We start from the raw sequence: 26,617 nt of genomic DNA, 5'->3' as shown, positions 1-26,617 counted from the left end.
CTTGCTCTCTGGAACAGCAAAACAATCTTGGCTACAACTTTCAGCTTCACAGGACTGCGATACAATAGAGGAGTGGAAAGACTTTAAAAAGGAGAAGAAAGACTTCTTTGGCTACAGGCAAGTTCAAGGATGAAATGAGACCCATCCCTCATAGCCAGAGCCAGAGCTGTGCTCTGTGCTGCCGTGAAGAACATGGTACCCGTGTTCCTACCTGCGTGCCTTGCCGTAGTTCGCCGTGTCGTTCGCTTGTTCTCTGTACCGGCAAATGTCCCCTTGGCAAATCATGCACCTCTGGGCACTGATCAGGGCGTACTTCACCTGCAAAGGAGCACTCACGTGGGACCTGCACTGCCCTGGCTCACCTGCACACCCAGCGAGCACACAGGGACTGTGCAGAGCCAAGAGGAGGTCAGAGACACACCAAAGGTCTCACGAAAGGGCAGCAGAATGAAATCACAGGGCTCCATGGCACTGGTTCAGCATTCGCAGGGGCAAGTCAATCCCTAAACACCTCCTCTCTTACAAGAACGTCCCACCTCTCTCCAGAAGGGAGTTGTTCAGTCCATGACTAATTTGAGGCCAGCTGTTAGATAAACACATCGCTCTGGGAATGGAGCTGGACTAAAATACCCTTTTCCCAGCTGTCCCTCGCACCTGCACTCACAGCTCAGGGCAACATGGCAGGGAGGCAGCCCAACTGCCAGCTTTCCTTGTTCATTATTCTGGATCCCAGACAGAAATAAGAGATGTTCAATACCTAAGGAAAAATCAGAGTGCCCTTGGACACTTCTTTCCCTTTATTAGCCCTAGTCACAGAGCTGGTACAAAACAAGTTCTTTACAAAGGAAGATAAAAAATGTTAATGCACCAGAGTTGGTTCAACAAGTTCTCCAGCAGCTGAGAAAGACTCCCTGCAAACAAACTGACTGTCTGGAGTACAGCTGCCTGTTTCTCAGCAAGGGCAGCACACTGAGTTCAGCATCTTGCAGAAGATCACCAGGATGAGAAGTTCCAGGTGGAAGCCAACCTACCATTTTCCGGAGAGGCTTACTGCGGATGGCCATCCCATCCATGTAGTCCTCTAGCTTGAACTGGTAGGACACCTGCAGCTTTTGGAGTAGGCCATCAAAAAAAGAAGAGCCCTGCAAAACACACATATACTTGTATGTTATAATCTTGCTGATGACAAGCATAAAGTCACCATACCATCCCTGCCATGTGCAAGAAAGGAGGTCCCTCTCCTGAGGTCTGGGCTGTTTCTCTTCAGAACACAAGAAGGACGTTGGGGGATCTCCAGCCTCAGAGATTTTCAAGACCAAGCTAAGCAAAATCAAGACTAACCTGGTCTACTGTTTGCTGAGTCCTGCTTGAAGCAGGAAGTTGGACTAAAGGCCTCCAACTGTCCCTTCCCACCACCCTAATTTTATAAAACACATCCTCTTGGGGCTGTCAACCTACCTAGTACAAAGAATAAACTGAGCTGCACAGTTTAACAGAATGACTTTTAGGCAAATTTGATAAAGGTGGCACAAACATCTCAAGGAATGCTTTTGTTTATTTACACTTCAGGGTATTTGTTTCATTTTAGTTTAAATCTATTTCTAATTAACACAAAGCACACCAGAACAAGCCCGATTTAAATTATAATAAATATTCACCTGGACATGCACCTGCCACACCTAACCATAATCTGTCTGAGCATTCTCCTTGGACAAGGATGACCTAAGGCACATGGAGGTATAAAGAGGATCAAGAAGACTAGTTGCCCCGTTACACCATCCCATTCTAAACACTAGTCAATCCCACCCAAAGTTTTAGTGGAATCTGAGGATGTTTCTCCCCTCTTACCTCATCCAGAAGCAGGAGCAGCTTGTTCCGAATTTCTTGGGCATTTACCCCCTGAGGGTCCTTGAGGAGCTGCCGGAATTTCTCGATCACCTGGTAAAATGCATTCTTCCACAGCAACTGGTCCACGTTCTGGGTATCGGAGAACTCGATATCCATCAGGATGCACCGCTCGTAGAGCTGCAGCATCTCCACCCTGCAGCAAAACACAACCAGTTGTCAATGCAACAGCAACTGCCCGGGCTCCAGCTGCCAGGAAACATGTGCTGAACCACCTGCTGCTCACATCCAGCAGGCATGAGCTGTCAGCAGCACTATGGCAAATCATTGCTTCCACACCCATCCCAAAGGGACACGGGAGCTGCTGCACTCCAACACCCTTTCTGCTCCAAGGGGGCAAGTCTGAAAGCACCATCTCCCTTGTACATATGAATCAGAATGGATCAGGCTTAGGAAAGAGCAAGGAGCTTTGCTAGAGTCCTGCTACTGGAAACAGCAAGGCATAAGTGTCTCCTGATACCAACACAGTGGACACACATGCTGCCAGGCTCTGCTCATTCTGAGCACAAAATCTGGGCCAGGGACAAACACACAAAGAACCAGGGGGCAACAGAGGTCTTGCCATTAAAATGATCCCCACTTCCCTCTCTTCCGTCCAACTGAAACACAGATCCCACTTCCCCAAAAATGGACAAGTTGGGAACATCACATCCAAAGGAAATAAAGCCTCAGAGTCCCAGAAATCTCACTACCTACAGCCCTGCCTAGATGCTGGAGTAGAATTCCTCCCCCAAATTTAATAAAATAGTTGTAGGCTAGAAACAGCTCTGCAATATGAGGGACAAGCTTATGGTGAAGGAGATCCTCAGCTCTTCCTGCCTTGGCAGCCTTATTCCTTATAATGCTTCGAGTCCTACAGAAAACAGTACGACAGCGAAGGTGGCAAAACCAGAGTGAAGCCAGATGGCAAAGCCTGGAAGAACCTGACAGGGTAAGAGAAGGATGCTTGGCAGGTTCCTGTTGAAAGCACGGGGCGAGGTTCTGCTACCCAACCCCGTGCAGTCCCCAAACCCTGCACACATACACCTGGACAGCACAAACACCAAGACAATTGGACGTTTCTGCAGCTGGATGTTGGATAAGAACCCACACACAGCTCCACAACAGGTTGGCAGCACATACTTAGACACAGGCAGGGGACAAGGGACACTGCCAGCAGAGACAGGGCCAACCATGCTGATGCTCCCAGGGCAGGGTGGGCTTCCACAGGCCACAGCAGTGCTGCACAGTGTTCTCTCTCCCTCTGGACAACAGCCCCAGGAGACCTCAGCACCTTGAGGAAGACCTGAAACCTCCAGTGCTTCAAGCACAGACATATCCCACCCTGTGGTCTACAGTGCAAGTTGTCAAACCACAGAACAAGCCCTGAAATGAGCTCACCTGCTAGATCTGCTGCCAGTCAGCTCTGAAAATAAGTTTCCAGAGAAGCCCTGGAGACACAGAGGTCACAAGCAAACGTGAAAGATGCCAAGTAGAAACTTGCTACAGCCATGTTAACTACCCTCTAGAGCACCAGTGTCACTTCTCTCTCACTAGCCTGGCATTACCAGGCTACTCCCACTGGAGCATCAGTGTTGAGAGGCATCAAGAGCAAAACTACACAGCATTTGAAAGGCACTGCCATTGTCATACACCACCAGAAACCCACAAAATGTTTCCTGAGCACACCCTGAAGCCCATAACATGATTCTGACAGTGGATAACCAAGGACAGGTGAGAAAGCAGAAGTCTGACAGCAAACACTGAGAGCACTTGAGAGCACTGAAACTGAGAGATCAGCTCCAGTAAGAAAAAGAAGAACCCAAAATCTGCAGCAGGTGCTTGTCCTGCTCCTCTGTGTCTCTGCAACACCAGAAAGGCACCCACCAAGCAGAATAAGCCATGGCTTAGTTCCCAGCTTGGGTAAATGACATCCTCACCCACAGTTTCCTACGCCCACACACCACTGGCACACAAACAGACCCAGCACATCAAAACCCAGCAATCCTCTGTCCCATCTCCCAGTCTCTGAGACAGACCCCCAGTATACCATATCCCCAAGGAGACACCATTCCCTGCTATTCCACCCTGGAAAGGACTCGGTCTCACACTTTTCTTGAGCACAAACCTCAGCTGGGCCATCTTCTCCAGCCCCTCGGGGCTGATGCGGTCTCTGGAAAGGAGGTTGCTGAGCTGCTGCTCCTGGTTCCCAGCCTCACGCAGGAGTTTGCTGAGCTCCTGCTGCTGCATGTTCCTCATCTGCTGCTCCATCTCGGGGCTCAGAGCAGTGGGGGGGAGTGGGCCACACAGGTACTGCCCTGCCGGGCCAGGGTACCCAGGGTAATAGGCTCCTGGGTACACGCCGTTGGTTGGACCCATGGGATACTGCAGGGAATACCCGCCATATGGATACTGGGGGCCTTGGCTGGAGGCCCGAGGGTAATAGTAGGGGTTGTCAGAGTTTTGGAATTTATAGTAGGAGGACTGGGCCTGCCGGGCTTCCCCCCAGGAGGTGGGGCTCACTTCATCGTCCGTGTCTAGGAAGTGGAGCTGGGCAGTCTGGCTCTTCAGGGCGGGTTTTTGGTCCGGGTTGTTTGGGTCCCACAGCCTGCGAGCAGTGCCGCCTCGGCCCCGGCTCCGAGAGCCTTTGCTGCCAGCCCCGCCGAGCAGGAGCCTGGGCCCGGGGTGACTGGCTTCGGGGGCACCCGTGGTGCTGGCAGAGAGGTCCGTGTTGGCAGGCAGGAATAGAATCCCACGGCCCCTCCCTTGGGGTTCCCTGCTCTGGCTCCTTGGCTCCAAAGTCTCTGAGTCTTTGCAACTAGCAAATGCCTTCAGGGACTTTTTTTTATCTGTATCTGCCAGACTGACATCCCTGTTCATGGTCCTGCTGTCAAATGTGACTCGAAAGGGTCCCTTCGCTTCCCTGCCATTGCTGCTCCATTCGCTCTCACTCCTGGAACCTCGGCTCTGCTCCGAATGCTTCTTCCTGTCCGAATTCCTGCTGGAGACGTATGCTTCTGCCTCATCGAACCTGTCATCGTCCAAGGAGTCAGTGGAGGACACAGAGAGCTGCTTCCTAGGACGTGTTCTTTCCCTGGCACGCTCCTGCCGCCTCTCCACCCCATCCACAAGCAGGGCTCCGTCTATGCTGTTGCTGCTTCCAGCTGAGCTCGTGCTGCAGGTGCGGTACCGGCTCCGGCGCTTGTCCGTGCGGGAATATCGCTTGGTAGAGCCCAGCTTCCCCTGCATCCCCTCATCACCCCTCCTCATCCTATCGCTTCGCTCTGCTCGTCTTCCTTTTTCTCCCCTTGAGGCTTTCACTCCTTCCCCTACCTGGCTCCCCTCTCTATCCTCCTTGCTTGGTTTAATTTTCCTGTTATTGTCTTTTCCAGCGCCTTTCTCAGTCTCTTCATCCCTCTCGAGTTTCAGCTGCTCCATCTTGCTGGTGGCTTCCTCGGCCGCCGACCGCAGGGACGGTTCTTTAGCAGCCGAATGCAGGCGCTTCCCAGGCTGGTAGATCTGCTGGTCCGGTTTCTTGGTTCTCCTGGGGGTCTTGGAACACCACTCATCCACAGTGGGCTGCTTGGACAAGCTCTCCTGGCTCTGCAGGCCACCTTTGGTCTCTGTCTCTTTCCTTTCCTGAGAAGGGCCGTTCTGCCTGGGGCCGTCGCTTTTGCCGAAATCCTCCACGGCTGGAGCCCCTGCTCTCACAGAGTCCCCAGCACTCTCCTCCTTGCCCTCCTCAGCTCTACTCCTCTCCTCCTCTGATGCCTCATGTTTTAATGGCACCAGTTTGCTCCTCAATCTGGAGAGGCCAGGCTTGTAAATCTCCTGGTCTGGGCGCCTGTTGTCCTTGCGGTGTCTCGGCTCCTTCACCTCCTTCATGTTTTCTGGGGGAAAACAGACAGAAGAAAGTTATTCCCATCACAAACGAGCCAGGTACCAAAGAATACTATGACAAATATTCTAGGAGAAATATTAAGTAAGGCAAAGAGCCTACCACCCTCAGGGCAGGTCTAAGAGAACTGAGCTGAAAACCTGTGTAAAGGTTTACAGGAAATCGCAGAGTAAGAGCAGAAAGTGAGAAACTCTAACAAAGTTGACCAAATCCTTGGCCTGATTCATTTACAAAACACATCCTGCAATAGGTTTTTCCTCAAAGCACCGACAAGGGACAGATAAAGACAACACAAGACGTGAGCACGTGTACACAAGGAGTAAAGATTTATCATAAAGGTTCAGCAGCAGCTGGTGTAGGGGCCGCCGTCCCCAGCAGCCCCGCTCTGCCAACTGACCGCTTGAGCTAAAGACGCGTTTCCCCTCTTGGTTACATCCCGGTAACGTTTCTCTCCTCCTCCCTCAACCATATTTACACAAAAACTCGTTAGGGAGCCCAGCCCGGAGCGCGCACGGTTAAACGATCCCCCGAAGCCGGGCTGTTCCCCGCTGCACTCCCTCCACTTTCCTCGCTAGCAGTAACTCGCAGCGGAACCTCCGCCGGTACCGGAGGGGTCCCCGTCGGGCCGGGACCGACTGGCAAAGCCCCTCGCGGACCCAGCGCGCCGGCCGCTGAGCGCTCCCACCCGGGACACCCCCGCGTCCGCCCCGACCCCAACCCCAACCGCAGCGAGGGACCGGTGAGGAGGGGAGGGGAAGGCCGGCCGCGGCTCTCAGGTGCCCCCCGGGCGCCGCTCACCTCTGCCGCCGCCGGCGGCGCGGGCCTGCGCCGCCACCATGTCCCGCAGCTCGGCGGCCGAGACGCGGACGCGCTCCAGCCCCTCCGCCATCTTGGCTGCGCCGGGGCGGGCGGGCGCGGGACGGCGGCCGCGCAGGGACAAACCGCCGCCGCCGCGGCCACGCGCAGGCGCGTGCACACGCACATGGCCGCGGTCGAGGCCGCGGGGCCGCGCGCGGGGCTGGCAGAGGTGCGGGCGGCGGAGCGGCGGCTGCGGGGCCGCGTCCACCGCACCCCCCTGCTCACCTGCGCCGGGCTGGAGCGCATGGCAGGCCGGAGGCTGCTCTTCAAGTGCGAGCTGTTCCAGAGGACCGGCTCCTTCAAGGTGCGCAGCGCTGCAAGTCCCCCGGGGGCGAAGGTCGCTTCTTGCGCTGGGGAACTCGCCGTGCGCCGGTACCCACCTGCCCTCCAAGCAGATGTGGCTCCTGACATCCTGCACGGGCCTGAAGTGCTGCCTAGGGCAGAGGGAAGGCTGCAAAGAGGAGATTCCCCACCTGCCCGCTCAGCCCAGCTCCGGGGGCAGCGACACAGAGCCCTGTGCTCCCTTGCCAGATCCGCGGCGCCCTGAACGCCGTGAGGAGCCTCGTGGAGGAGAGCGAGCGCACAGGAGGGGAGCTGCCCCGCGCCGTCGTGACACACAGCAGTGGGAATCACGGGCAGGCGCTCGCCTGTGCTGCCCAGGCAGAAGGTAACGCGCAGCCCCGACCTCCAGCCCCAGCGCTGTGGAGCCGGGCAGAGGGCACAGCGTAAATGCAGAGGCAGCCTCCCCGGGAGAGGAGAGATCCCACTTCCTGAACGTGTGCAGGAGCTAGCATAGGCAACGCAGGGCCTGCTCCTGCAGCGCTAAGCGGGTGCTTGGGGCTTTTTGGCTGTTGGATTTGCCTCCTTTCATCACACAGGGATCCCTGCCTACATCGTGGTGCCCCGGACAGCCCCGCAGTGTAAGCAAGCTGCCATCCGTGCCTATGGTGCTACGTTGGTGCCATGTGAGCCTAGCGACGAGGTAAGGCACAGGGGAGACCAGCCTGGGACATGGCACAGCCTGAGAGGTGACCCATCTGTGCTTTCCCTTAGTCCAGAGCAGAAACAGCAGCCCGTGTAGTGCAGGAGACAGGAGGAGTCATGGTGCACCCCAACCAGGAGCCAGCAGTGATCGCAGGTCAAGGCACAATAGGCCTGGAGGTGCTGGAGCAGGTGAGAGAAATACAGAGCCCAGCCCTGGGCTCTGCTCCTCCTAGATAGGGGCACAAGCAAAAAGGGGGACACGACATGCCAGAAACACTCACACTTCCTTTGTGCACAGGCACCTGAAGTAAATGCAGTGGTGGTTCCTGTCGGAGGCGGAGGAATGGTTGCAGGAATAGCAGTTGCCATCAAGGTAGGCAACAACTCATTTGGGCAGCAGTGGCTGCACCTCCTTCTGGGAAGGGCAGGGCTCCCAAGGCAGGCAGCAGCTTTAAACTTTGGAGAGACCCTGCTATGAAAATCAGTGGGTGCCTGGGGTCCCTGCCCAGTCCTGCACGCACCGGGACAGCAGACAGTCAAATACCAGTGTCAACCAAGTGGCTCCTCCTTCTCTCTCCAGGCTTTGAGACCAGATGTGAAGGTGTTTGCTGCTGAGCCAAGCAACGTGGATGACTGTTACCAGTCCAAGGTAAGAGGGGAGCTGACTCCCAACCTCCACCCGCGGGATACCATCGCAGATGCGGTTAAAACCAGCATCGGACCCAACACGTGGCCCATCATCAGGGATTTGGTTGATGATGTCCTGACAGTCTCAGAGGAAGAAATAAAGGTAAAGGCTCCCAGTTCCCTTCTCACACTACCTGCCAGCAGGCAAGCTGCCTCCATTCATACTCTGCCCCTCTGCTCCCACCCTAACACACTCCCAGGACAGCACAGGCCCCTGCCCACCACCACAGCTGTCTGACACCTACTCTGTCTCCAGCTGGAAAGGGCTCTCCCTTCCCAGGGCTCTGCAGGGATGTGCTCACGCAGTGCCCTCCCAGCCCTGGAGCAGCCTGTCCCGGCTGCTGGGCTGACAGCTGCTGCTCTGGCCCCACAGCGAGCCACGCAGCTGGTGTGGGAAAGGATGAAGCTGCTGATTGAGCCAACAGCAGGCGTAGGACTGGCGGCCGTGCTCTCAGAGAAGTTCCAGGCAGTCCCCCAGGACGTGAAGAATGTTTGCATAGTGCTGTGCGGGGGAAACGTGGACCTGAGATCCCTGACCTGGCTCACAGACCTCTCTGGGAAAGCAGAATGAGTACAGAGCAGTGTCTCAAGTAGTGGAATCCTCACTCTGAATTTGTACAGTGGCTCATGCGCTACTAAAAACAGATGAACAACCCTGAACATTTGGTAATTTTTGTGGAGGGATAAGGGAAGCTGGCACTGATCTCTGAGGGGGGCCTGGAAACAAAGGACTGCCTGTTCCCCCCTTCCCAGCTGCCCTGTTCTGGGACAGGCCTCCAGAGACCTGCACTCAGTCACCCTCCCCAGCTGCTACTCAGCTTTTCTTTCTCAGCATCACAGGAACTGGCAGCAAATTTCTGTCCGTTGTACAGCAAAATCCCTGTACACACCATGTACAGGGCATGAGGGAAAGAAACAACCCCTATGGGACAAGGGGTTCAGCAGACAAGGGGTGCACACAGCCTCCTGGCCACCACCAAGACAAAGGCACTTAAATATTTTTGACATTTTCCATTAAAATAAATAGTTATAGCTGGTACCTGAGCAGCAGCTGGCGAGACAGCTGCCCCTGTTACAGACCCCAGCAGTAACACGTCCAAGGCATCAGTGCTGTCCTCACTGTGCACAGGCAAGAACAGCATCCAGGGAGCCAAGGCACAAACTCCAGCTATGCTGGAGACTCATTCCATTTCCACCTCCTGCTCTGGCAGTGCACTCTCACTCCTCACCCATGGCACAGGGTCCGGAACATGGGGGTCATAAGTCCATTTAGGAAAAACACGCTTGTAGAGGTTCAGCAGCACCGTGTCCTGGGACTTGAGCTGTCCATCAAAGTGGCACTTCATGTGGCCATGGGTCCCTAGGCAGAGAGCAGAAGAGGCCATTAGCAGTCTCTCCTGCCCAGGAGAACCACACCATCCCAAAACACAGAGATAAATACAGGATCAAACCTACCTAATGGCTCCTTGATGTGTCCCCTACGTCCCCACTTTGTCCTCAGCTCCACAGGTTTAAACCACATCACATCCTCTGGAGATCAAACACGACAGGCGGGTGAGGAACAGGCGGGGCTGCACCAACACAACTGCTTCCAGAGGAGCAGGGGTTCTGCCTCCACATCCCCTCTTCCCACCACAGAGACAAAGCCATACCTCTGTTAAAGAACATGTACCGCACGACAGCCGTCTTGGTGAAGATCTTGAAGGGGTGGCCACTGAGCACCAGCCGCTTGATGACGATTCTGTCGGGGTCCACGGAGAGCAGAGAGCCCGTGGCAATGAGGTCGTGCATTCCTGCAAGGCAGAGCCACCACTGCACTGGGGCAGGTGCCTCCATCACTGCCTCCCCCACCACAACCCCCTTCCCCAAAGGGTTCCAGGCCCAGAGCAACCCCACGGCAGGGACAGATAAATGTGATAATGGGGATGGAGACTGGGCTTATCTTCTCAAACAGCAGGAAAGGGACAGCTTTTTCAAGTCATACTTTCTGGAGAGATGCACTTGTAAGCAGGGGATGGAACAGTCTGCTAACGTTTGTTTCCCAGACACCACATCCTCAGCATTTATCAACTTACCGTTATTTCTCTGTTTAAAAAGCAGCACTGAGGCAGGAGGGAAAGTGATGGGAGCATAAACGGTCACCACCAGGGCAGCATCCGGGCGCAGGAAACGCTCCAGCTTGTGCTTATCAGCTAGGACAGAACAGCAATGATCAAGCTGACAGCAGTCCTCAGAGCTCTGGGAAACTCCACTGAGCCCATTCTTACCCAGGAAACCAGGCTCTGCACCTTAGAAAAAGAGGTGACAAACACCCCTCCATTGCTGGCACAGAGCATCTGGGAAAAAAGGATGCTCCTCTGAACTACCAGTTCACTGTGTGGAGTCTGCCACCACCTTGCCTGGACCAGTGAGCCACCTGGCCCAAGCCTTTCCACTCCCCACAATTTAGTGCCTGCCCTGGAAGCCTCAGAGCCTAAGAGTGAGTCTTCACAAGAATCCTTCAGCCAGGTTCAGACACCATGGCTAAGACATCACTGGCTTCCTGCCCCAGAATCCCCAGCCCCACCTCCTGGTGCACCTGTGTCCAGCCCACCAGTCCCTCACAAACCTGAGGTGTGCTGGGAGAACAGGGGGGATGCTCGGAAGCGTCTGAACCCACAGTGGAAGATCAGCTCCTCCTTGGCTCTCACTGGCTCGGTGTTGCTCGGATGTCGATGCACCAGGAAATTCAACACAGACATCTGCAAGAGGCAGCACAGCGAGGGACTCATGGCAGAGCTGGCAGGCAATAGTGCACAGCAGAAAGCAGCAAGACATTGCAGCAGACATGAATGTCTTTGAGAATGGCTTCCTGAAGCATCACTGGTCCCCAGTGCCAAGCTCAGACACTCTATCCTAAACCCACCGGGCAGCTTCCGCCTGCTCTGACCAAAGGGAATTCTCTACTTTGAAACATGAGCAATGCAGGGAGATTTCAGCCCAGGCCTCCTCCAACCCATGGGAATCCCAAGGAGCTGCACACCTACAAGCTATCAGCAGGGCCATACAGTCACCTTTTGTTCGTGGGGGAGCAGGGAGAACAGGACTAGGGGTTTCCCTTCCTTGAAGCTCTCCATCACCGAGACAGGGACATTGCAGACATGAAGTGTAATGTACCAGCCCACCTGCCAACAGAGGATAAGTTGTGAATATTTTTCTCAACCAAAAAAAGTGTCAGAAATAAGATGTGCCTGAGTTAGGGAGGGAATTCAGGAGAACATCACCATGTGAACTTAGGGCTGCGTGCTATGAACACCTCCCTGATTAAGTCATTCCTGTTAGGAGCAAAGAAACACAGTAGGGAAAGAGATCAGCAAAAGAGAGTTACCAAGGCTCCTTCAGTCTCCTCTTTCTCTATTTGACGGAAGAGGTGCTTTCTGGTTCGGGAGAAGTCCTGGAACTGGAAAATCCTGGCATAATCCCTTGGAAGGTTCTCTTTGGGGTCCCATGGGGAAGTCCGGAAGCTTTTCAACCCCCTGTACTTCTGGAACCTAGAGAATAAATAGGAAAGACAAACCTTCACCAATGGAGGTGTGTGGCCAGCACCTCCTGTGGGGCACAGGGACTCACACCTTCAGAGACAGCAAAGCAAACACTAACCCTCAGGAAAGATCTTAGTGCAGAGGGAGCTAAAAACAGCAGCCAACTCCCTAAAGAACCTGCCCTTGCATCAGGGCCACTCTCTTCCCACTCCCAGCCCAGGACCTAGCTCTCCCTGCTGCAAGGAGCTACCCAGGCCCACCTGCTGGCCCCAGCTAGTGCCTGCCCTGGAAGCCTCAGAGCCTAAGAGTAAGTCTTCACAAGAGTCCTTCAGCCAGGTTCAGACACCATGGCTAAGACATCATAGGCTTCCTCACCAAACTAGACAGGCACCTTTCAGCTCCTCTGGAAAGCATCCCAGTTGTTACCTGACTCTGGCAGGTACATCACGTGGTGTATCCACCTCATCTGGAAACATTTCATCCATTCTCTGCTGTTTGTATCTCTCCAGCATCTGTTCATCTTCCTCCATCTTCTCGTCGTACTGGTCGTCCCGCAAGCACTCGGAAACGGTCATGGTCTCGCTCTCCTCCTCTCCAGGCTCCTCCTCGCTGCTTTCCCCCTCCTGACACAGGGCAGCACAGAGCCCGTGAACACAGAGCTGTCCACGCAGCACTGAAACCCTGTGTGTGCTCACACTGTGTGATTTGTGACCCCAAAGAGACCCCAGCCCCTCAGTTTGGTGTCTAACAGGCCAAAGATGTACCATGATACACATGAGAGATTTAACCGTGGAAATCCAGGCAAGTCCTGGCTCTGTGTCGTGCCCTTGCATGGAGCAAGCTGGAAGGACAGGACTGTCCTAGAATATGCAATAATGCCCTGGAGATCACCTGTACTATCAGCTCTTGGACGTACCTGAGAAACTGCCTCTTCCATCAGATCATCATCGATGTCATCATCTTCGTCATCATCTTTCTCACTGCCTTCTTCTCCATCATCCACAATCCAGGCAGCCTGGTACTTGGATGTGCCTTTGGGGACCTTCACCACCCTCCTGTTTGCCTTCAGAGAATCTGTAGGATTCCCACCAGTGGTTAATACAGGAACAATTCTCCTTCCCCTCAGCAACATTTGCATTAGGACAGGCAAGATAAGATCTACACCACAACTGCTACTTCCCAACACAGAATTTGTCAGGACAGCCAAAATGTAACCCTGCTAACTTCCCAGGCAAACCACACAGCCTGCTGGTCAGGTGATGGAACTAGGAATGGAAGCCCTGGACTTCCAAATAGGATGTTTCTTCAGAGCCATCCTGGTGACAGAGGTTTCTGACAACGCTCTTAATAGCAACAGGGAAAAGATACAGAACTATTGCTGCTACACACCCTCTGCTTCTTGCAGTTCTTCTTCAGTAGGCCACGTCTGCTCCCCTTCCATTGGATCGGGAACCACTTCTGACTGCAAAGACTCCTGCTTGCTTGGATCTGCCTTCATCAGGACCTTAACATCCTCCTCCATCTCATCAGTACCATTTACAGGGTCCTCCTGAAGAGCAAGAGCAGAGATCCCAACTCTGAACACACCTAATTAAAGCTTTGCAATCCATCTCAAGTAAACTCCTTTCAGAATCACATTCATTATGTCGTGCCATAACGTTCATCACATGCAGCAGGCAAGGAACCTCAGCCCTGCAGCACAACAGAGATACAACTCCCTTTCCCGTCCCCTTGCCCACATACACCCAGTTGTATTTTCCTCATGGAAGTTTAGAAACCTCATGTTCTACATGACTGGCAAACAGGACTGGCAAAGCCCTTGGCCCCACACCCACCTGTATCTCCATGTCCTGACTCCTCTTCTGTCCTTTAACCACTCGGGGGTTCAAAGAGAGGGGGTCAGGGGGAGCATCCACCTGGCTGACCTGGAAGTCTCCATGCCCCACAATGTGCACCAGGCTGTTCACATCGAGGGTCTGTCCCCGGACAAAGCCAGACACCTTCAGGGTCCCAACCAGGTCGCTCTCCTGACCAGGGACAAACTCTGCAGCGTAGGCGAGCAGGTGAGCGCGCCGGTCCCGGAACGCGAGGTGCCGCTGCTTCTGGGTGCTGAGGTGCCTCAGCAGCAGCGAGGATTCCTGCTCCGTGTTCAGGGGGAACAGCTTGGCCTCGGGAAAGCGCTTCTCAGTGGCTTTGGCAAGCTTCTTCCTGGCATCTATCCGCTTCTTAGGAGGCAAGTCGGTGCCCCCTGGGACAGCAAGAGCTGCCGAGCAGAGAACAGAGCTCAGGATCAGATTGTAAATCTTCTTATGCCCCTTTTACCAAATAAACACTCAGGTATCAGCAACCCAAATAACCAGATTTGCACCCCAAGGTGCAATGCCAGTTTTGCTCTTTTCAGTGGTGCTCAGTGACGGGACAAGAAGCAATGGCTATAAACTAAAAACACAAGAACTTCCACCTCAGTTTCTTTCCATGGAGGGTGGCAGAGCACTGGAACATGCTGCCCAGGGAGAGCATGGAATCTCTCTGTCTGGAGACATTCCAAACCCACCTGGATGCATTTTTGTGTCACCTGCTCTAGGTGACCCTGCCTTGACAGGGGAGTTCCCTTCCAATCTTATGTGATTCACACATTCAAAAGAACATCTGAGACAGAAAACCTGTCTTCAGAAATAAGATTCTGAGGTTAAATGAGACCCTGGAGATAAGGGCACAAGAACTGAATTTAGCAAGAAAGTGCTTGAATCCCATCACCACACACCCAGAGGCCTCAACCCACAACACCCTTTTATCTCCAGTACTCCCCCACCCTGGAATAACACAAAAAGGGACCATGAGCACGGCACTCACCCAACTGATCCGTGCTCAGAAACAGATCAAGGACCTGTGATACCCTATTAACAGGTGTTTTTAATTATTGCAATGGCAAATCCCCATCAAGTACCTCCACACACATCCCCCCCCAAACCCCTCAACACTGCTGGCTCACTCACCATAACTAGGGAGCCCCTGTGCGAAGAGGCAGGACAGGCAGTGCTCCCCTGCACTGTCCCAGCCATCCACAGGGTCCAGGATGAACAGGAGGGAGTCAGCGACCTTGGCAAGGTCTAAGACAGCATGAAGGTCCCCTGCACACAGAACACCTCCTTTACTGGGGTTGCCAGGGGTGTGGAGCCAAGAGCCCGATCCACAGCTGTGCTTCCTCACCTGCCTGTGCTGTGACAAAGCGCCAGCGCTGCTTGAATCGGGGGCAGAGGAGGGCAAAGCCACCAGCTCTCCCCTCATCCACACGGACCACAGCCGAGTCCTGGCTCTGCAGCAGCCGGAGGGTGTCCTGGGCTGCAACCCTGCTGTGCAGCTGCACCACAACCACGAGGTGAGGGGGCCCATCCCTGCTGCCCAGGCTCCGCTTCTCTGCCAGCACCTGCGGGCACCACTGCAGAGCGTCAGTCCCGGCCCACGGCCCAGCTCCTCTCCCGCCTCCATGAATCAAGAACAGATTCCACACCTCCACCCGAACCCGCTCGGTCCAGTAATGCTCCGCTTGCCTCAAACAGAACTGGCTCAGGCACCCACTCCTTTCCCTGGCACAGCTCCTCATCTCCCCGCAAATGCCCAAACCGGCTCAGTTCCATCACCCACATCGAGATCCGCACCGGCCCCACTCCAACCCCTTCCCTGCTCCACCCACAGCCCCGCAACCAGCCCCGCCCCCCGGTCCCCCCGGGGGCCCCTCACCGCCTCCTTGCGCTGCCGGCGGAGCTGCAGCGCCTGGTGCCGCCGGTCTACCCTGCTGAGGTCGCGGAGCCGCCGGCGGGGCTGGGCCTTGACGGGGACGCGGCCTGCGGGGGGGGGGGGGAGAGAGAACGGTCAGGCGGGCCGGGGGCCGGCGGGGAGCTCGTCCCGCGGGGACGGGGAGCTCACCTCCGGCGCGGCGCTGCGAGGAGCCGCTGTGCTTGCCGCCCTTGTGCGCCTTGTTCTGCTGCTTCAGCGGCCCGGGCCGGTGCGCGCCCGCCGCCATCACCATCACCACGCGGCCGCCGCGTCACTTCCGGCGCGCCGGGAGCCCCGCAGCGACCCACGTGGGGGCGAGAGGGAGGGACGGGGGAGAGAGAGGGGAGGGACTCCCGGGAGAGACACCCTCCCACCCCCCGGGACAGACGGATTCCCCGGGAGAGGGCACGGGGCGAGCCCCAGGAAGGGGAGGTGATAGGAGAAATGGAAACTTCACTCACAGTACCCCGGAATGCCCAAATAAGGAACAATGTAATCTTAGAATAAGCCCTCGAGAGTTAGACAGATGAGGGATGTAGCTCGAAAAAACGGGACGTAAACTAAGCTCTGTGTGACCAGATAAAACAAAGAACAAAAGTTACAGCTTTTGGGGGTGAAGCACAATGACGCTGTGCCTGCGCCAGCGCTGAGGTCAAGACGATGAAGACCCGGAAGGACCAAAGGACTTTCCAAAAGGGGAGTGGCTATGTAAAGAAAGTTAATGAATATGTATTAAGTAAAGGAGAATACCTAATGAACATGTAAAGAGTATGTGTAATAAAAAGCCCTGTCCGCGTCACTTGGCACGTTCGGATTAGAGGAGCTATCCTCCGAACGTCCAGCATGCTGAATAAAGAGGAATGCCCTTTTTAACATCTACAGATTGGTGTTGAGAAGTTTGTTTCTTCTGCTCTTTGGTATCAGAGGAGAGGGGAGCAGGGGCAATGAGAGCCGTGAGCCAGAGCCATTCCTTCAGCACTTTATTGGTTGGTTCTTTGTACAGAGGTATTTACACAGAGAGGGACAGCGCTCCGGGAAGGGGCCTGAGGGATGAAGCAGTTGGAGAAAGGCTCTGCCAAGCCCTTGGCATGGCACCCAGGCTCCCAGGCAGGTCGGCGCTGCCCAAAGACTGATAGAGCAGAAACATTCCTACCGTGCCTCGCCCCGTCTGTTACCGGCAGCACTGGTGACCTCGGTCTTGCCAATCATTATCCAGCCAGGAATGTCTGCTCCTACGCAGAGGCCTCAGCCCTCCCCAGCCCCGGGGGCACATCACACCAAAGACACTCATGGGCACCTCACAGCTGCTGAGGCTGGCCCTGGCAGAGCCCCTGCCCAAGGACTACTCCATCTGTAGGATAACAGCTCTCTGCTTGTTATGGGAAGCATTAGGGCCACAGCACCCCAGAAATACACGGGTGAGCAGCAGGGTTAAACATTGACAGTGATGTTGCAATTGCCAGTAAAGCCGGAGCAACCCGAGGGAAAGGCAGAGCAGCTGCTACTACCACCCCGATGGAGCAACTGCATGGGAGGGAAATAGCAGGTTCCTGCAGATCTCTGCTGCCTCTGAACTTGAGGCATCTTCCCCCCACCCCTTTTCCTCCTATGAGGAAATCAGGATGACTGATCATGTCATGATCATGTCAGCTGTGGGCTGGTCTTCAGGGATCCTTTTCTACCCTTAAAAGCAGACTGGTTGTTTAAACCTTTCAAATTCTAAATATTAGCTTGTACTACCTGAGAGGAAGGAAGACACAAAATGAGGAGACCAATGACAGATAAACACTGTAGTATTAAGTCTCTCTACACAGGAATCTGCTGGCTGTGAGAGAGCATGAGGACCTCTCCCACCGTCAAGGCTGTTTGTCCGTCAGCCAAGACAGCCCACAGCAGTGCCACAGCTCTGCCTTGCAGAGCCAAATGCAAAGAGGCTGCTCAGAGGGGACGTGGGGGAAGAGGGAATAACTAAGATACCTCTAAATCAAGAAAAACATCCCATGAGTTAAGTTATACCTTATCATTTGAGCAAGACCAGGGGAAGGAGTAAGGTTGGAAACTTTCTGCTTAGGACTACCACAAAGCCCTCTGCCCCCGCGAGCCACTCAGATGTCTGGATGCCCAGAGACAGCCAGAAGGGTCCCACCACAAAGGCTGATACCTCTCTAGATATCTGCAATCCTCAAAGCTCCTGAGAGCTGCTCGAGCTTGTAAGAAGAGCCAACACCTGACTTGCACTGTGGATTTGGCCCTTCATGTGTAATAATTCCCAAACATCCATATATCATAGGCTTACAGTGACCCACACAGCTCTGCAGGGCCCTTCACACACACTACCAGAAAATCACAACCTGAGGAAACAGGAGCAGAAAGCCAAGCACTACCTCACCCAGGCTGACAGCACTGCAAGTGAAAACAAGTTCTTCCTCTCAAAACAGAAACAACCAAGGAAATATGGACACAGCCACAAGGTGAGCAGGGAAGAACTCTCCCAGCAGCTGGGATATAAATCCCTGCAGCAAGGCAAGCCCTGGCAGGGGGAGAGCTCCCTTTAGCTCTCTTGTTATCATCATAACACACAGCCTGGCGGTCACCACACACAGGACACTGTGACAGCACCTGCTCAGCACCACCTGTCACCCACCTTGTCCCCTCTGCACCCTCTTGTCCAAAAAAACGGGCTTCACATCACAGCACACAGCCCAGTGCCATGAGGAGTGGAGCTCACGGGCTGCTCCAGCCCTGGCTGAATCCCAAAAAGCAGCTGCACTGCAGGGATGCTGAGCTCACACTCCTGCTCCCTAGAACAGCCTCACTGCTGCCTTCTGAAGCAGCAAGAACTTTGGGCTGACTCCACGCAGGGGAGCAACAAGCTGGGACAGGCTGGATGCAAAGCCAAGGCCTTGGTTTATGAAGGAAGACTGGTTGCAACTGGAAGGGCCAGTTTATTAGAGAAACCTCACATTGCAGAGAAGTCACAACACATTGGAAAGGGTCCAGGCCTGCTGAGGGGGGCCAGTTCTTCTGCAGCAGCACCATCTACATCCCCCAGCTCCAACCCCAGCAGGTGCCACAAAGGGAAGGGTTACCTGTAACACAGCTTACGTTTTACAAGCAGCCTGAGAGAGCCAGTATTAAAGTTCCAAAAAGCCTCCCCATCAGACAACAGTTAAAACAAAAATGGTTTAAAATGTTTAAAAGCTTCGTGTTCTTGGCTGCAGCATAAATGGGGAGGCAAAGGTCTACAACACACACAGGCCTCTGTGGGTCTCAGCACTCGCTCTGATCTACCAGTGAAGGCCGGAGGGAGGGGTCTTCTCATCTTTGTTGCTTTCCAGAGAAAAGGGTGGGATTCGGACATCAAAGTGGGAGCCATCAGGCCTCTCAAATCGAAAAGTACCCCTGCAAAATAATGGCAGAGATCACACTGAGGCCAGGGACAAACACATCTAGGAAGCATCAGCAAGAAGGTAAGACATGAGCTCTTCCATATCCTGTGCAGGGACTCTGAGGGTTCATCTGCAAGGCTGGTCCAGCAGCAAGGACATGGGTTCAGCAGCAGGAACATCCGCTGCCAAGATGACTCATTTATTGAGGACTCCTGGGTGGTTTCACATCACATCTCTAACATACATTTCCTGCACAAGCTGTGATGATTGCAGCCCATAGGAGGCAAGCACCTTCCATGCACCTGCAGCAGTGTTCACCCAACTCCCACTCCACAGGAGACAGAACCATCCAAGTTATTTTTACAAACTGATTACACGTAAAATCAGATTTGTATTCCTCAGCAGAAGCTCCACTTGTTAAGTCATCTGTGACAACAAGAAATCCCATCACAGATGTAATTTGGAATAGCTTCTGCTTTGCATTTCAGAATTGAACCCGCCTGTCCTTGTACAACGAATTTGCTTACTGCTCTGAACAACAGCCAACTGTACTGCAGGACATGATATGGGCACAAGGATCATGGGGATAAACCAATAGGTTCTCAGGACAGAGAACACACAATTGAACACCAGAAGTCAAATTGAGCAGCTTCTGAGCTACAGAACCTTTGCCTCTTTCTCTTCAGAAGGTGTGCAGGGGAGGGGAAAAACTACTAGATCATCTGGTTTCATTTCCCAGGGCATGCATTCAAGCAATTCAAAATGCTTGACATGGCAAACCAGAGCGTATCCTATATGCAAAGAGCTGCTCTCCTGCTTTTCCCAACTCAAAGGCAGCTTAACTCTGAAGCAGATTAAAAAAGGCACACCAGAAAGACCTGTCATACAGAAGGCAAGAGGTTTCTGTGCATTCCTTGTCCACAGAGAGCTGACACTAAATGTGCTAACACAGCCAAAATGCAAATAAAGGGAAATTGCTTTAACCCTGTGGCACAGGGAAAGAACAGCTCTGCTGAGCACTTCCCTATCTGCTCTCATGGAAGAGGAGGCTTGAAAACCAGTTAGACTGAAGCCTTATCTGGTCTACACTGGGAAAAACCCTGTATGCCAATTCCTTGTGGACACAGAACTGCATAGGGATAAAGTCCAGCTCTTTCCCAGGAGAGGGGATACCAGTACCCATATCCCTGCTGCCAAGGGAATCACCAGCACAAGGCCTTGCTTCTTGCACCATGGAGTGAGAGGGACAGAAGCTGACTACAGCCGAAGATGATAGAGAATTGATTCCTATCTTCAAATCCAGTCTAGTACAGACCACAGAAGGAGAATAAATTAGCCTAGAACCTGTCCTGGTGCAGAGAATCAACAGATCATCTTATCACTAACCAGGATCCAGCTGGAGAGAAGCTCATCAAATTTTAGCTACTAAATATGTCCCATCCAGTCCACTTCCACACAGCTTTCAGCCATAACTCCAGGCTGCAAAGCTCACCACTGTGAGGTCCTACATCTAAAACACTCCTTCAGTAATAAGGGCTTCTTACCACATGTGACCACTGGAAGCCTGCAGGGAGACGTGACTGCTGTACTGAAATGCTGGCTGTTCTTTGGACAGAACTGGCTCCTGAGGAGACAGAAGACCACTGGGCATCAGCAACAAATCTTAACATTCTTCCAAAGACAGGCATCAACAGAAAATTTATATAGCATGAAAAAAAACAAACCCAGAGACCCACACCTCAGCACCACTGCCAATTACACAGCAAACAACTCGCCCAGTGAGTGGTGCCAGAATCCTGTTATTATTCCAGTTTTCCCATCACCAGTCATTTAGGATCATTCTCTAATACTCAGTGTGAAGTTTTGGTTCATGCAGACTTAACAACAGACGAAAAGCTTGTGACTCTTTTCACTGCCAGTTTCCCATTCCATCTATTTCCACTGCCCACTAAGCAATTTACTGGCAAATCAACCCAACCAACCGAGAGGGCTCCAGCAAAGGGCTGTGCTTCCCAAAAAAAAAAGGCTGCATGATACTTACCCTTCCTACAACACCACGGCCCCGGACCGTTTCCAAGGTGCCAGACAAGCTAAATATCCTCCAGTGCCGCTCTCGGAGCTGAACCACTTCACTGTCAAGGTTCTCCAAGCGAATACAGTAGCGCCACTGGACAGAAGAAAGACTGCTATTAAGGACTGGAATCAGCTGCAGCCAGTTGATAACCCACAGCCCATATTGGGAAACAGTTGCCAGGCAAGGGCTACTCTCCCTCAGGGCTTATCACACAGCAATGATGCCACAGCAAATAAACTCCTTCCCTTTAGCTGCCCCGTGAAACAAAAGTCACTTACCCAGTAGACATGGGAATTCTGGGCTTCCTGTCAAAAGAAACAAAAGACTTTAGCAGCTGCCCTTCAACACGTGGTGCCAAAACCTCTTCAGCTGTCAGCACAGCACCAGCACAGGGGCTCTTGCTCCGTGCCAGGTTGACGCAGACAACTCACATGAGCACAGACAGCTGCTCTCCAAGGCCATCCATCAGCAGAGCCTGGCACTGGCTCTGCTCTATACATGTAATCATGAGGTGGGAGATTTGCAAAGGTCTCGTGACAACCCAGGGTTGAGCTCCATGTTAATTATGCACTTTCTACAGATCTAGAAACACCCGTTTCCTTGCCTTCGGGCACCTGTTCTTCTGACAAGGTTAGGACAAACATCAGTTGGGTTCCACAGAAGTTGCAAATCCACACCAAAACGTCCACCTGCCACGGCATGGAGTCCCCAGCAGCTGTGCTCAGAAATCAAAGCACTGTGGGAATCCCCAGCCCTCCCGCTCAGGAGTCTGTTGGAGCCTCATTATTTCGGATGGTCCACATGAAGTTCTTATGCTATAAAGAGCACATGGTTATCAGCTAAATCCAGAAGGCTTCAGCCAAACCCTCTAACTCACACTGGAGCCAGGAAACAGGCAGACACTCACAGCCCATCACTGGGCAGGATAACAGATGTGTCTGTCGTTGCAGGGTAGATGGCCCCGGTGCCACCTCATGCACACCCATCTCTGAGTGAGGCAGTACAGGACTAATTAACAAGCCTTCCTAAATATCTTGCTAGCACTGCTGTGCAGAACATTACAGGGTAATTCCCATCCTACTGATGATAACAAGCAAATGCCAAAATACAGGGGCTGTTCTCCAAAAATCCATGACAAAACAGTTTCCTGTTCACGCCTCTGCTGCACATCATGAGAATGAAATTGCAAGTGTGATTAAAGTCACTTCTGTCATTAACTACGATTAAAATATCGTTTCTCCAGTAAGGAGAAAGTACCCTAAGTCAGTAAACTGGTCTTAGAAAAACACATCAGTTAAGCAGATGGCAGAACTGACACACCAACATGCAGCACACACCTACCCTCATGCCCATGTAGAAAGGGATGACCGTGACACGGATGTTCTCCGTGGTTTCTCGGTGCACATCGGAGAGCTCCAGCCAGGGGTGGTTCTTCTCCTGCCACGCACACAGAGTATCCCTTGCTACAAAAGGTGGGACTATGGGGAAGGAAAGGTGAGAGTTTATGAGGCAATACTGTACCTGGAGTGCTCTCCCCTCAAAGTAACTCCTTTCAAGTTAAAAAAATTATTGAGAGGTGGCTTTACTGTAACAAACTCCAAACCAGATATCATTTTTACACCTTAGCCAAGATGATGGGTTTTGAGCACTTGTTACAGAGCACCTCAAGCATCTGGCTCAGAAGAGTTCCCTGTGAAGCCAGAAATTACCTTTTGTTTGGTCGTACATGAGGAACCTCTCAAAGAGCTCATGCTGGATGGGCACTTGATCAGTGGAGCTGTAGGGAAGGATATCTTCATGGCTTACATAGTCTAAACCTGAAAAAGAAACCCCAAAAGCCTTGGAACTTCCCCAGTGAAAGAGCAGCTCGGAAGTCTCCTGGCAGAAAAACGGATCACACTAGTGACAAGTTAAGAAAAGGACTTTGTCAGCAGAAGGTAAAGCTAATACCACGACTGCAACCAAGAATGGAGGAAATAGATCAGCAATAACCCTTGGCAGCATCCTCCTGTGAGATTTCTCCATGGAATGATTCCTGTCATAAACACACTCACTGCCTGCAAAGTGCCTGCACTGCCCCAAACGAAGAACAGCCTATATGCAACTTTGTATGGGACCTATGTCTAGAGATTAAATCAGGCACAGTTGTGTCTGATCACAGAGTGCCCAACTTCCAGCTCTCCAAAGGGCTTCATGTACTTTAGTCACTCAGTTGTTTCCTGCCCAGCCCTAAACTTAGGACAAATCCACAACAGGAATGTCTTGTAGGAATTGCTGCTGGTAGGAGCTGACTACTGATGACTCTTCAATCATGACAATCAGAGGCTGAAGGAGGATTTTGCTCACCTGGGATGGCATAGAGGGCTCTGCTGTCGTCGTGATTTGCCAGGAACGTCACTGCTTCTGTCTGTGATCTCTGGGACTGAGAAAAAGGGAAGCTTATGTCTTTCTGTGTGAATTGTTGTGGGCCAGTTTCCAGCCATGCTTCAGTTTACTGTTGTGGTTTGTAAAGTGTGAAACATTTATTTAACCAATTCACCTCAGAACACCTCTCCTTTTCATTCCTCTAGACTGACTAACAAGTGAGGGGCATTTTCAGTACTGCAACCCACATTCACAATGTGCATGCAACAGAGTGGGAATGATAACAGGATGAGGAAAGGAGGCTGGAAAGGGGAAACATGATCCAGAAAACAGTTATATGACATTCCAGTGTACCTTTCTCAGGGAAAATATGTCTTGAAGAACAAATTTGTCCTAGCCAAATTTAGCCACCACAGCCATTTTCTTTCCATGCCTGTCCACCTGACCCACTCACATATAAGAAGACACTTGAGTTCCAATACCAAGTTTACTCCTTACTTACTATATGTGGACAATCCCGGGCATCTATTAACACCTGGTAGTAAGTGTGTGTTTTGCCCTTGACCTCTTTGGACCCATGGCCTGCCACATTCTCGTTCCTAAACAGAAAAGCAGAGCTCTGAGCTCAAGTGCAGGATTGCAGCAATTTCTTGTTACCAGAATCAAGCACATACACAAACAATGATTTTTTAAAAAAAAAATACATTTCACAGTCTGTAAACATTTGATTCCATCCAAACCAAATCCTTGTCAGCCACCCACACAATTACAGACAGATCAGCCAAGATGCAAACTGACGGTGTTTGGCAGAGACACAACAGCTCTGTTGTCAGACAGCTCAGAGGTTCTTCCTGCTCAGTCCAGTCTCCTCTCTGGGATGGGTATTCCTATGCTTGATCCTTATTCCTTCCCAGCACACCTCATCACAGGGAAAGGGATGCAAGAGGGGAGAGAACTGAACAGCAACTCAAGAAGGATGAACTTGGCCTAGTGGGTTGAAACTGGGGAGGAGGCTGACAAATCCAACTCACTGGCAGTTTACAGAAGGAGCAGCAGCAGCCTGCAATTTGTAACACAGGAAACTGGAGCTAACTCAAAATGGGGGTGTTTTTTATAAAACAAAATGCCAGGAGCATGAATTTTTAATTGTTTTTTTATTTCCTTCACACACACATATACTTTCATCCCATCTCTAATTAACACAAAATTAATACACCTGCAATATCTCTTTAAGCACCTCTCCTACTTTACACTCATGCAAACAGACCATTGGCCTCCTTAAAAACATTTGTTTACCCCAACCAGGAAACTTGCTACAAAATGAAAATGTAACAGTACAGCAACATAAGCTAGAACAAACCCTCAAATCCTTACTTTTCTGTGACAGGAGAAGCCACATCCCGATCATAAAGCCTGGCTTGCCAGGGAAACAGGACTATTCCTCGATAGCCAAACACACTGTGCAGGAAGAGCTGAAAGGAACAAATAATTGCAAGTTGAATCCACAGCAAGCTTTAATCAACATAGACACAAAAGAAAACAAGAAGCCAAAAGCCCTTTTCTGACAGTATTTAAAAGATCCGTTAACTGAGGTAAAACTAGAAATGTTTACAAAGGGTTTGAATGTGTGGGATGGGGACACAGGGAGAATCACCACTGTGAGAATATAAAGCAGAAACAGTGAGCACAAACAGTCAGGGATGAGAGGAGAAATGCATGTAACCTCTATCCCATAAAAGGGGACTAAATCAGTAATTAATAGAGCAGCAGAAAGGAGACCAGCACAGGAGAAACTGCTCAGAAATAGAGCTGTGAGTCGTGAGCACAGAAATGGCAAATTTAACTGTTATTTCTTAAATTCAGAGATTGTCTCCTCCGATCCCTGAAGCAGAGAACCCTCAGTGGAGCAAACGTCATTGTAGAGCTGTTGTGTTGGGCTGCAGATTCTTATCGACCTGCTATTGTCAGATGATTGACAAACTGCAGACACAGCAGAGACAAAGAGCACTGAGCGGTGAAACTTCTGGCCTTCTGCTATACTACAGCAGCCTCCTTACGGGAAATCCCTCGGCTGTCTGATCCCTGTGGCACGACCAGGGTCAGCTCTGCCCCCAGGACCCCTTACCTGACCAGTCTCATATTTGCCATGTTGCTTCGGGGCCTCAAACACCCCCACAGTCTCCAGCACTTTGCCCTCCGGACGGTTCCTTGGAGCAGAGAGGCAGGTTGGAGGGTTTGCAGGGGCTGAACCACCCAGGGGAACACAGCACCCGAGCCCAGGGTGATGCACAGACACTGCTCCCACCTTGTGCCTCCCTCGGGTACCACACAGCCCCTCATGAGAGCCCCACTACGCAGGGCTGCCCGGCCCCACCTCCTGCCCCCACTCTTTGCCAGTCTCCCCTTTCTCAATTGTCCTCCACATCCCCATCCACTTGTCCCTTTATCCCAATCCCCTTTCCCATATCCCTGCTTCAGCAAGCCCAACTCCTTCCTAGTCTTCCCCAAATGACCCAACAGCCTCCAACCCGCTCTCCAAACACCCACTGAGAGCCTCCACCTGCTCCAATCATCCTTATCCCCAAACACCACCCTGCAGCCCCCCCACTCCTTCCCAATCTTCCCCCAACGACCCAACTGCCCCTGCACCGCACCCCAACCACCCTCTCAATCACTCCCATTTCTAAACACCCCCCACGGCCCCTCCCGACCTGCCTTCCCGAACCTCAACCCGCACACCAAACACTCCCCGCGAGCCTCGAGCCCCTTCCCAATCGCTCCCACTCCCTCGCGGCCCCTCACCGCCTGTTTCCCCGAACCTCCCCTCCCAACAACCCCCTACCCTCCCCTAACCCTCCCTCAACCCCCTGCCCAGGGCCCAAACACCACCACCCCCCACAGGCCTCACCGCGACGACAGGTGCCTCCGCGGCGGCAAGAGCAGCGGCGGGAGCGCCGCGGTCCCCGCCCCGGTGCCCAGGGCCCGCAGGTGGCGGGCGGGGGGCGGCTCCCAGAGCGGGGGCGGCCCGCGGGCCCGAGCCCGGCCCAGCGCCGCCGCCACGTACCGCCGCGCCGCGCCGCCCGACATCCCACCGCCCGCGGCCCACAGTGCACCGCGCGGCACCGCCCGCCACCGCCCCCTCCGCTCTCCCCACCCCCTCGCCGCGCCGCCGCTCTGCCCC

General features: G+C 52.9%; 4 protein-coding genes and 2 non-coding genes across 9 annotated transcripts in view; 1 reads left to right on the top strand and 5 right to left on the bottom strand.

Annotated features, from left to right (window-relative positions):
• SMG6 (SMG6, nonsense mediated mRNA decay factor) overlaps positions 1-6,708 on the bottom strand; it is a 109,729-nt gene extending 103,021 nt beyond the window's left edge. For 2 of the 3 annotated variants that reach the window (XM_027666914.1, XM_027666915.1), the window contains exons 1-5: positions 6,581-6,708; positions 4,013-5,774; positions 1,849-2,041; positions 1,032-1,142; positions 212-318 (exon numbers count right to left, since the gene is read on the bottom strand). In XM_027666914.1, coding sequence (XP_027522715.1) covers positions 212-318; positions 1,032-1,142; positions 1,849-2,041; positions 4,013-5,774; positions 6,581-6,671 — 2,264 coding nt within the window. In that variant the 5' untranslated portion in view covers positions 6,672-6,708. Of the gene's footprint in view, positions 1-211; positions 319-1,031; positions 1,143-1,848; positions 2,042-4,012; positions 5,775-6,179; positions 6,219-6,580 lie in introns of those variants that run through there. The other variant, XM_027666916.1, reaches the window with a different exon arrangement.
• On the top strand, positions 6,425-8,971 carry SRR (serine racemase). 2 transcript variants are annotated; one of them, XM_027666920.1, is made up of 7 exons: positions 6,425-6,521; positions 7,172-7,307; positions 7,519-7,622; positions 7,694-7,813; positions 7,923-7,997; positions 8,205-8,414; positions 8,685-8,971. In XM_027666920.1, the coding sequence occupies exons 4-7, from the start codon at positions 7,742-7,744 to the stop codon at positions 8,880-8,882; spliced, it is 555 nt and encodes a 184-aa protein (XP_027522721.1). In that variant the 5' UTR covers positions 6,425-6,521; positions 7,172-7,307; positions 7,519-7,622; positions 7,694-7,741; the 3' UTR covers positions 8,883-8,971. The 2 variants fall into 2 exon arrangements, with proteins under 2 accessions (XP_027522721.1, XP_027522720.1); XM_027666919.1 differs by lacking the exon at positions 6,425-6,521 and adding an exon at positions 6,750-6,944.
• Positions 8,972-9,307: 336 nt separating this feature from the next.
• On the bottom strand, positions 9,308-15,865 carry TSR1 (TSR1, ribosome maturation factor). Its single transcript, XM_027666918.1, has 15 exons — positions 15,760-15,865; positions 15,574-15,677; positions 15,043-15,259; positions 14,829-14,963; positions 13,668-14,095; positions 13,222-13,381; positions 12,749-12,906; positions 12,259-12,455; positions 11,679-11,841; positions 11,365-11,475; positions 10,920-11,052; positions 10,387-10,503; positions 9,964-10,104; positions 9,767-9,841; positions 9,308-9,671 (listed from the first exon to the last, which is right to left on the bottom strand). Exons 1-15 carry the CDS (start codon positions 15,860-15,862, stop codon positions 9,493-9,495), a joined length of 2,421 nt encoding a protein of 806 aa, XP_027522719.1. The 5' UTR covers positions 15,863-15,865; the 3' UTR covers positions 9,308-9,492.
• On the bottom strand, positions 10,765-10,857 carry LOC113958575. The gene has a single exon (XR_003531562.1). It is a non-coding gene; the product is annotated as a small nucleolar RNA SNORD91 family (small nucleolar RNA).
• LOC113958571 lies at positions 12,114-12,206 on the bottom strand. The gene has a single exon (XR_003531558.1). It is a non-coding gene; the product is annotated as a small nucleolar RNA SNORD91 family (small nucleolar RNA).
• A 2,669-nt stretch (positions 15,866-18,534) lies between the features above and the next one.
• On the bottom strand, positions 18,535-26,538 carry POLDIP2 (DNA polymerase delta interacting protein 2). The gene is made up of 11 exons (XM_027666913.1): positions 26,345-26,538; positions 25,562-25,643; positions 24,811-24,908; positions 23,939-24,035; positions 23,419-23,494; positions 22,782-22,889; positions 22,414-22,550; positions 21,351-21,377; positions 21,040-21,165; positions 20,543-20,622; positions 18,535-19,011 (listed from the first exon to the last, which is right to left on the bottom strand). Exons 1-11 carry the CDS (start codon positions 26,521-26,523, stop codon positions 18,897-18,899), a joined length of 1,125 nt encoding a protein of 374 aa, XP_027522714.1. The 5' UTR covers positions 26,524-26,538; the 3' UTR covers positions 18,535-18,896.
• Positions 26,539-26,617: the final 79 nt, after the last annotated feature.

This window comes from Corapipo altera, unplaced genomic scaffold, assembly GCF_003945725.1.
Source record: "Corapipo altera isolate COAL_440 unplaced genomic scaffold, ASM394572v1 181, whole genome shotgun sequence".
Lineage (NCBI taxonomy): Eukaryota > Metazoa > Chordata > Aves > Passeriformes > Pipridae > Corapipo > Corapipo altera.
This window is presented reverse-complemented; position numbering and strand designations above follow the sequence as displayed.

What these genes read in the sequence shown, in the direction of transcription:
- SRR (XM_027666919.1), top strand. Translation starts at nt 6,765, where the DNA reads ATGGCCGCGGTCGAGGCCGCGGGGCCGCGCGCGGGGCTGGCAGAGGTG. An exon ending in AGAGGACCGGCTCCTTCAAG is followed by an intron (nt 6,945 to 7,171) that starts GTGCGCAGCGCT and finishes CTCCCTTGCCAG; the next exon opens with ATCCGCGGCGCCCTGAACGC. An exon ending in GAATAGCAGTTGCCATCAAG is followed by an intron (nt 7,998 to 8,204) that starts GTAGGCAACAAC and finishes TTCTCTCTCCAG; the next exon opens with GCTTTGAGACCAGATGTGAA.
- TSR1 (XM_027666918.1), bottom strand. Translation starts at nt 15,862, where the DNA reads ATGGTGATGGCGGCGGGCGCGCACCGGCCCGGGCCGCTGAAGCAGCAG. An exon ending in TGGAAGAGGCAGTTTCTCAG is followed by an intron (nt 12,456 to 12,748) that starts GTACGTCCAAGA and finishes GCCCTGTGTCAG; the next exon opens with GAGGGGGAAAGCAGCGAGGA. An exon ending in GTTCTCCCAGCACACCTCAG is followed by an intron (nt 10,504 to 10,919) that starts GTTTGTGAGGGA and finishes GTTCTGTCCTAG; the next exon opens with CTGATAAGCACAAGCTGGAG.
- POLDIP2 (XM_027666913.1), bottom strand. Translation starts at nt 26,523, where the DNA reads ATGTCGGGCGGCGCGGCGCGGCGGTACGTGGCGGCGGCGCTGGGCCGG. An exon ending in CTTTCTACATGGGCATGAGG is followed by an intron (nt 21,378 to 22,413) that starts GTAGGTGTGTGC and finishes TTCTTTTGACAG; the next exon opens with GAAGCCCAGAATTCCCATGT. An exon ending in GCCGTGGTGTTGTAGGAAGG is followed by an intron (nt 20,623 to 21,039) that starts GTAAGTATCATG and finishes CTGTCTCCTCAG; the next exon opens with GAGCCAGTTCTGTCCAAAGA.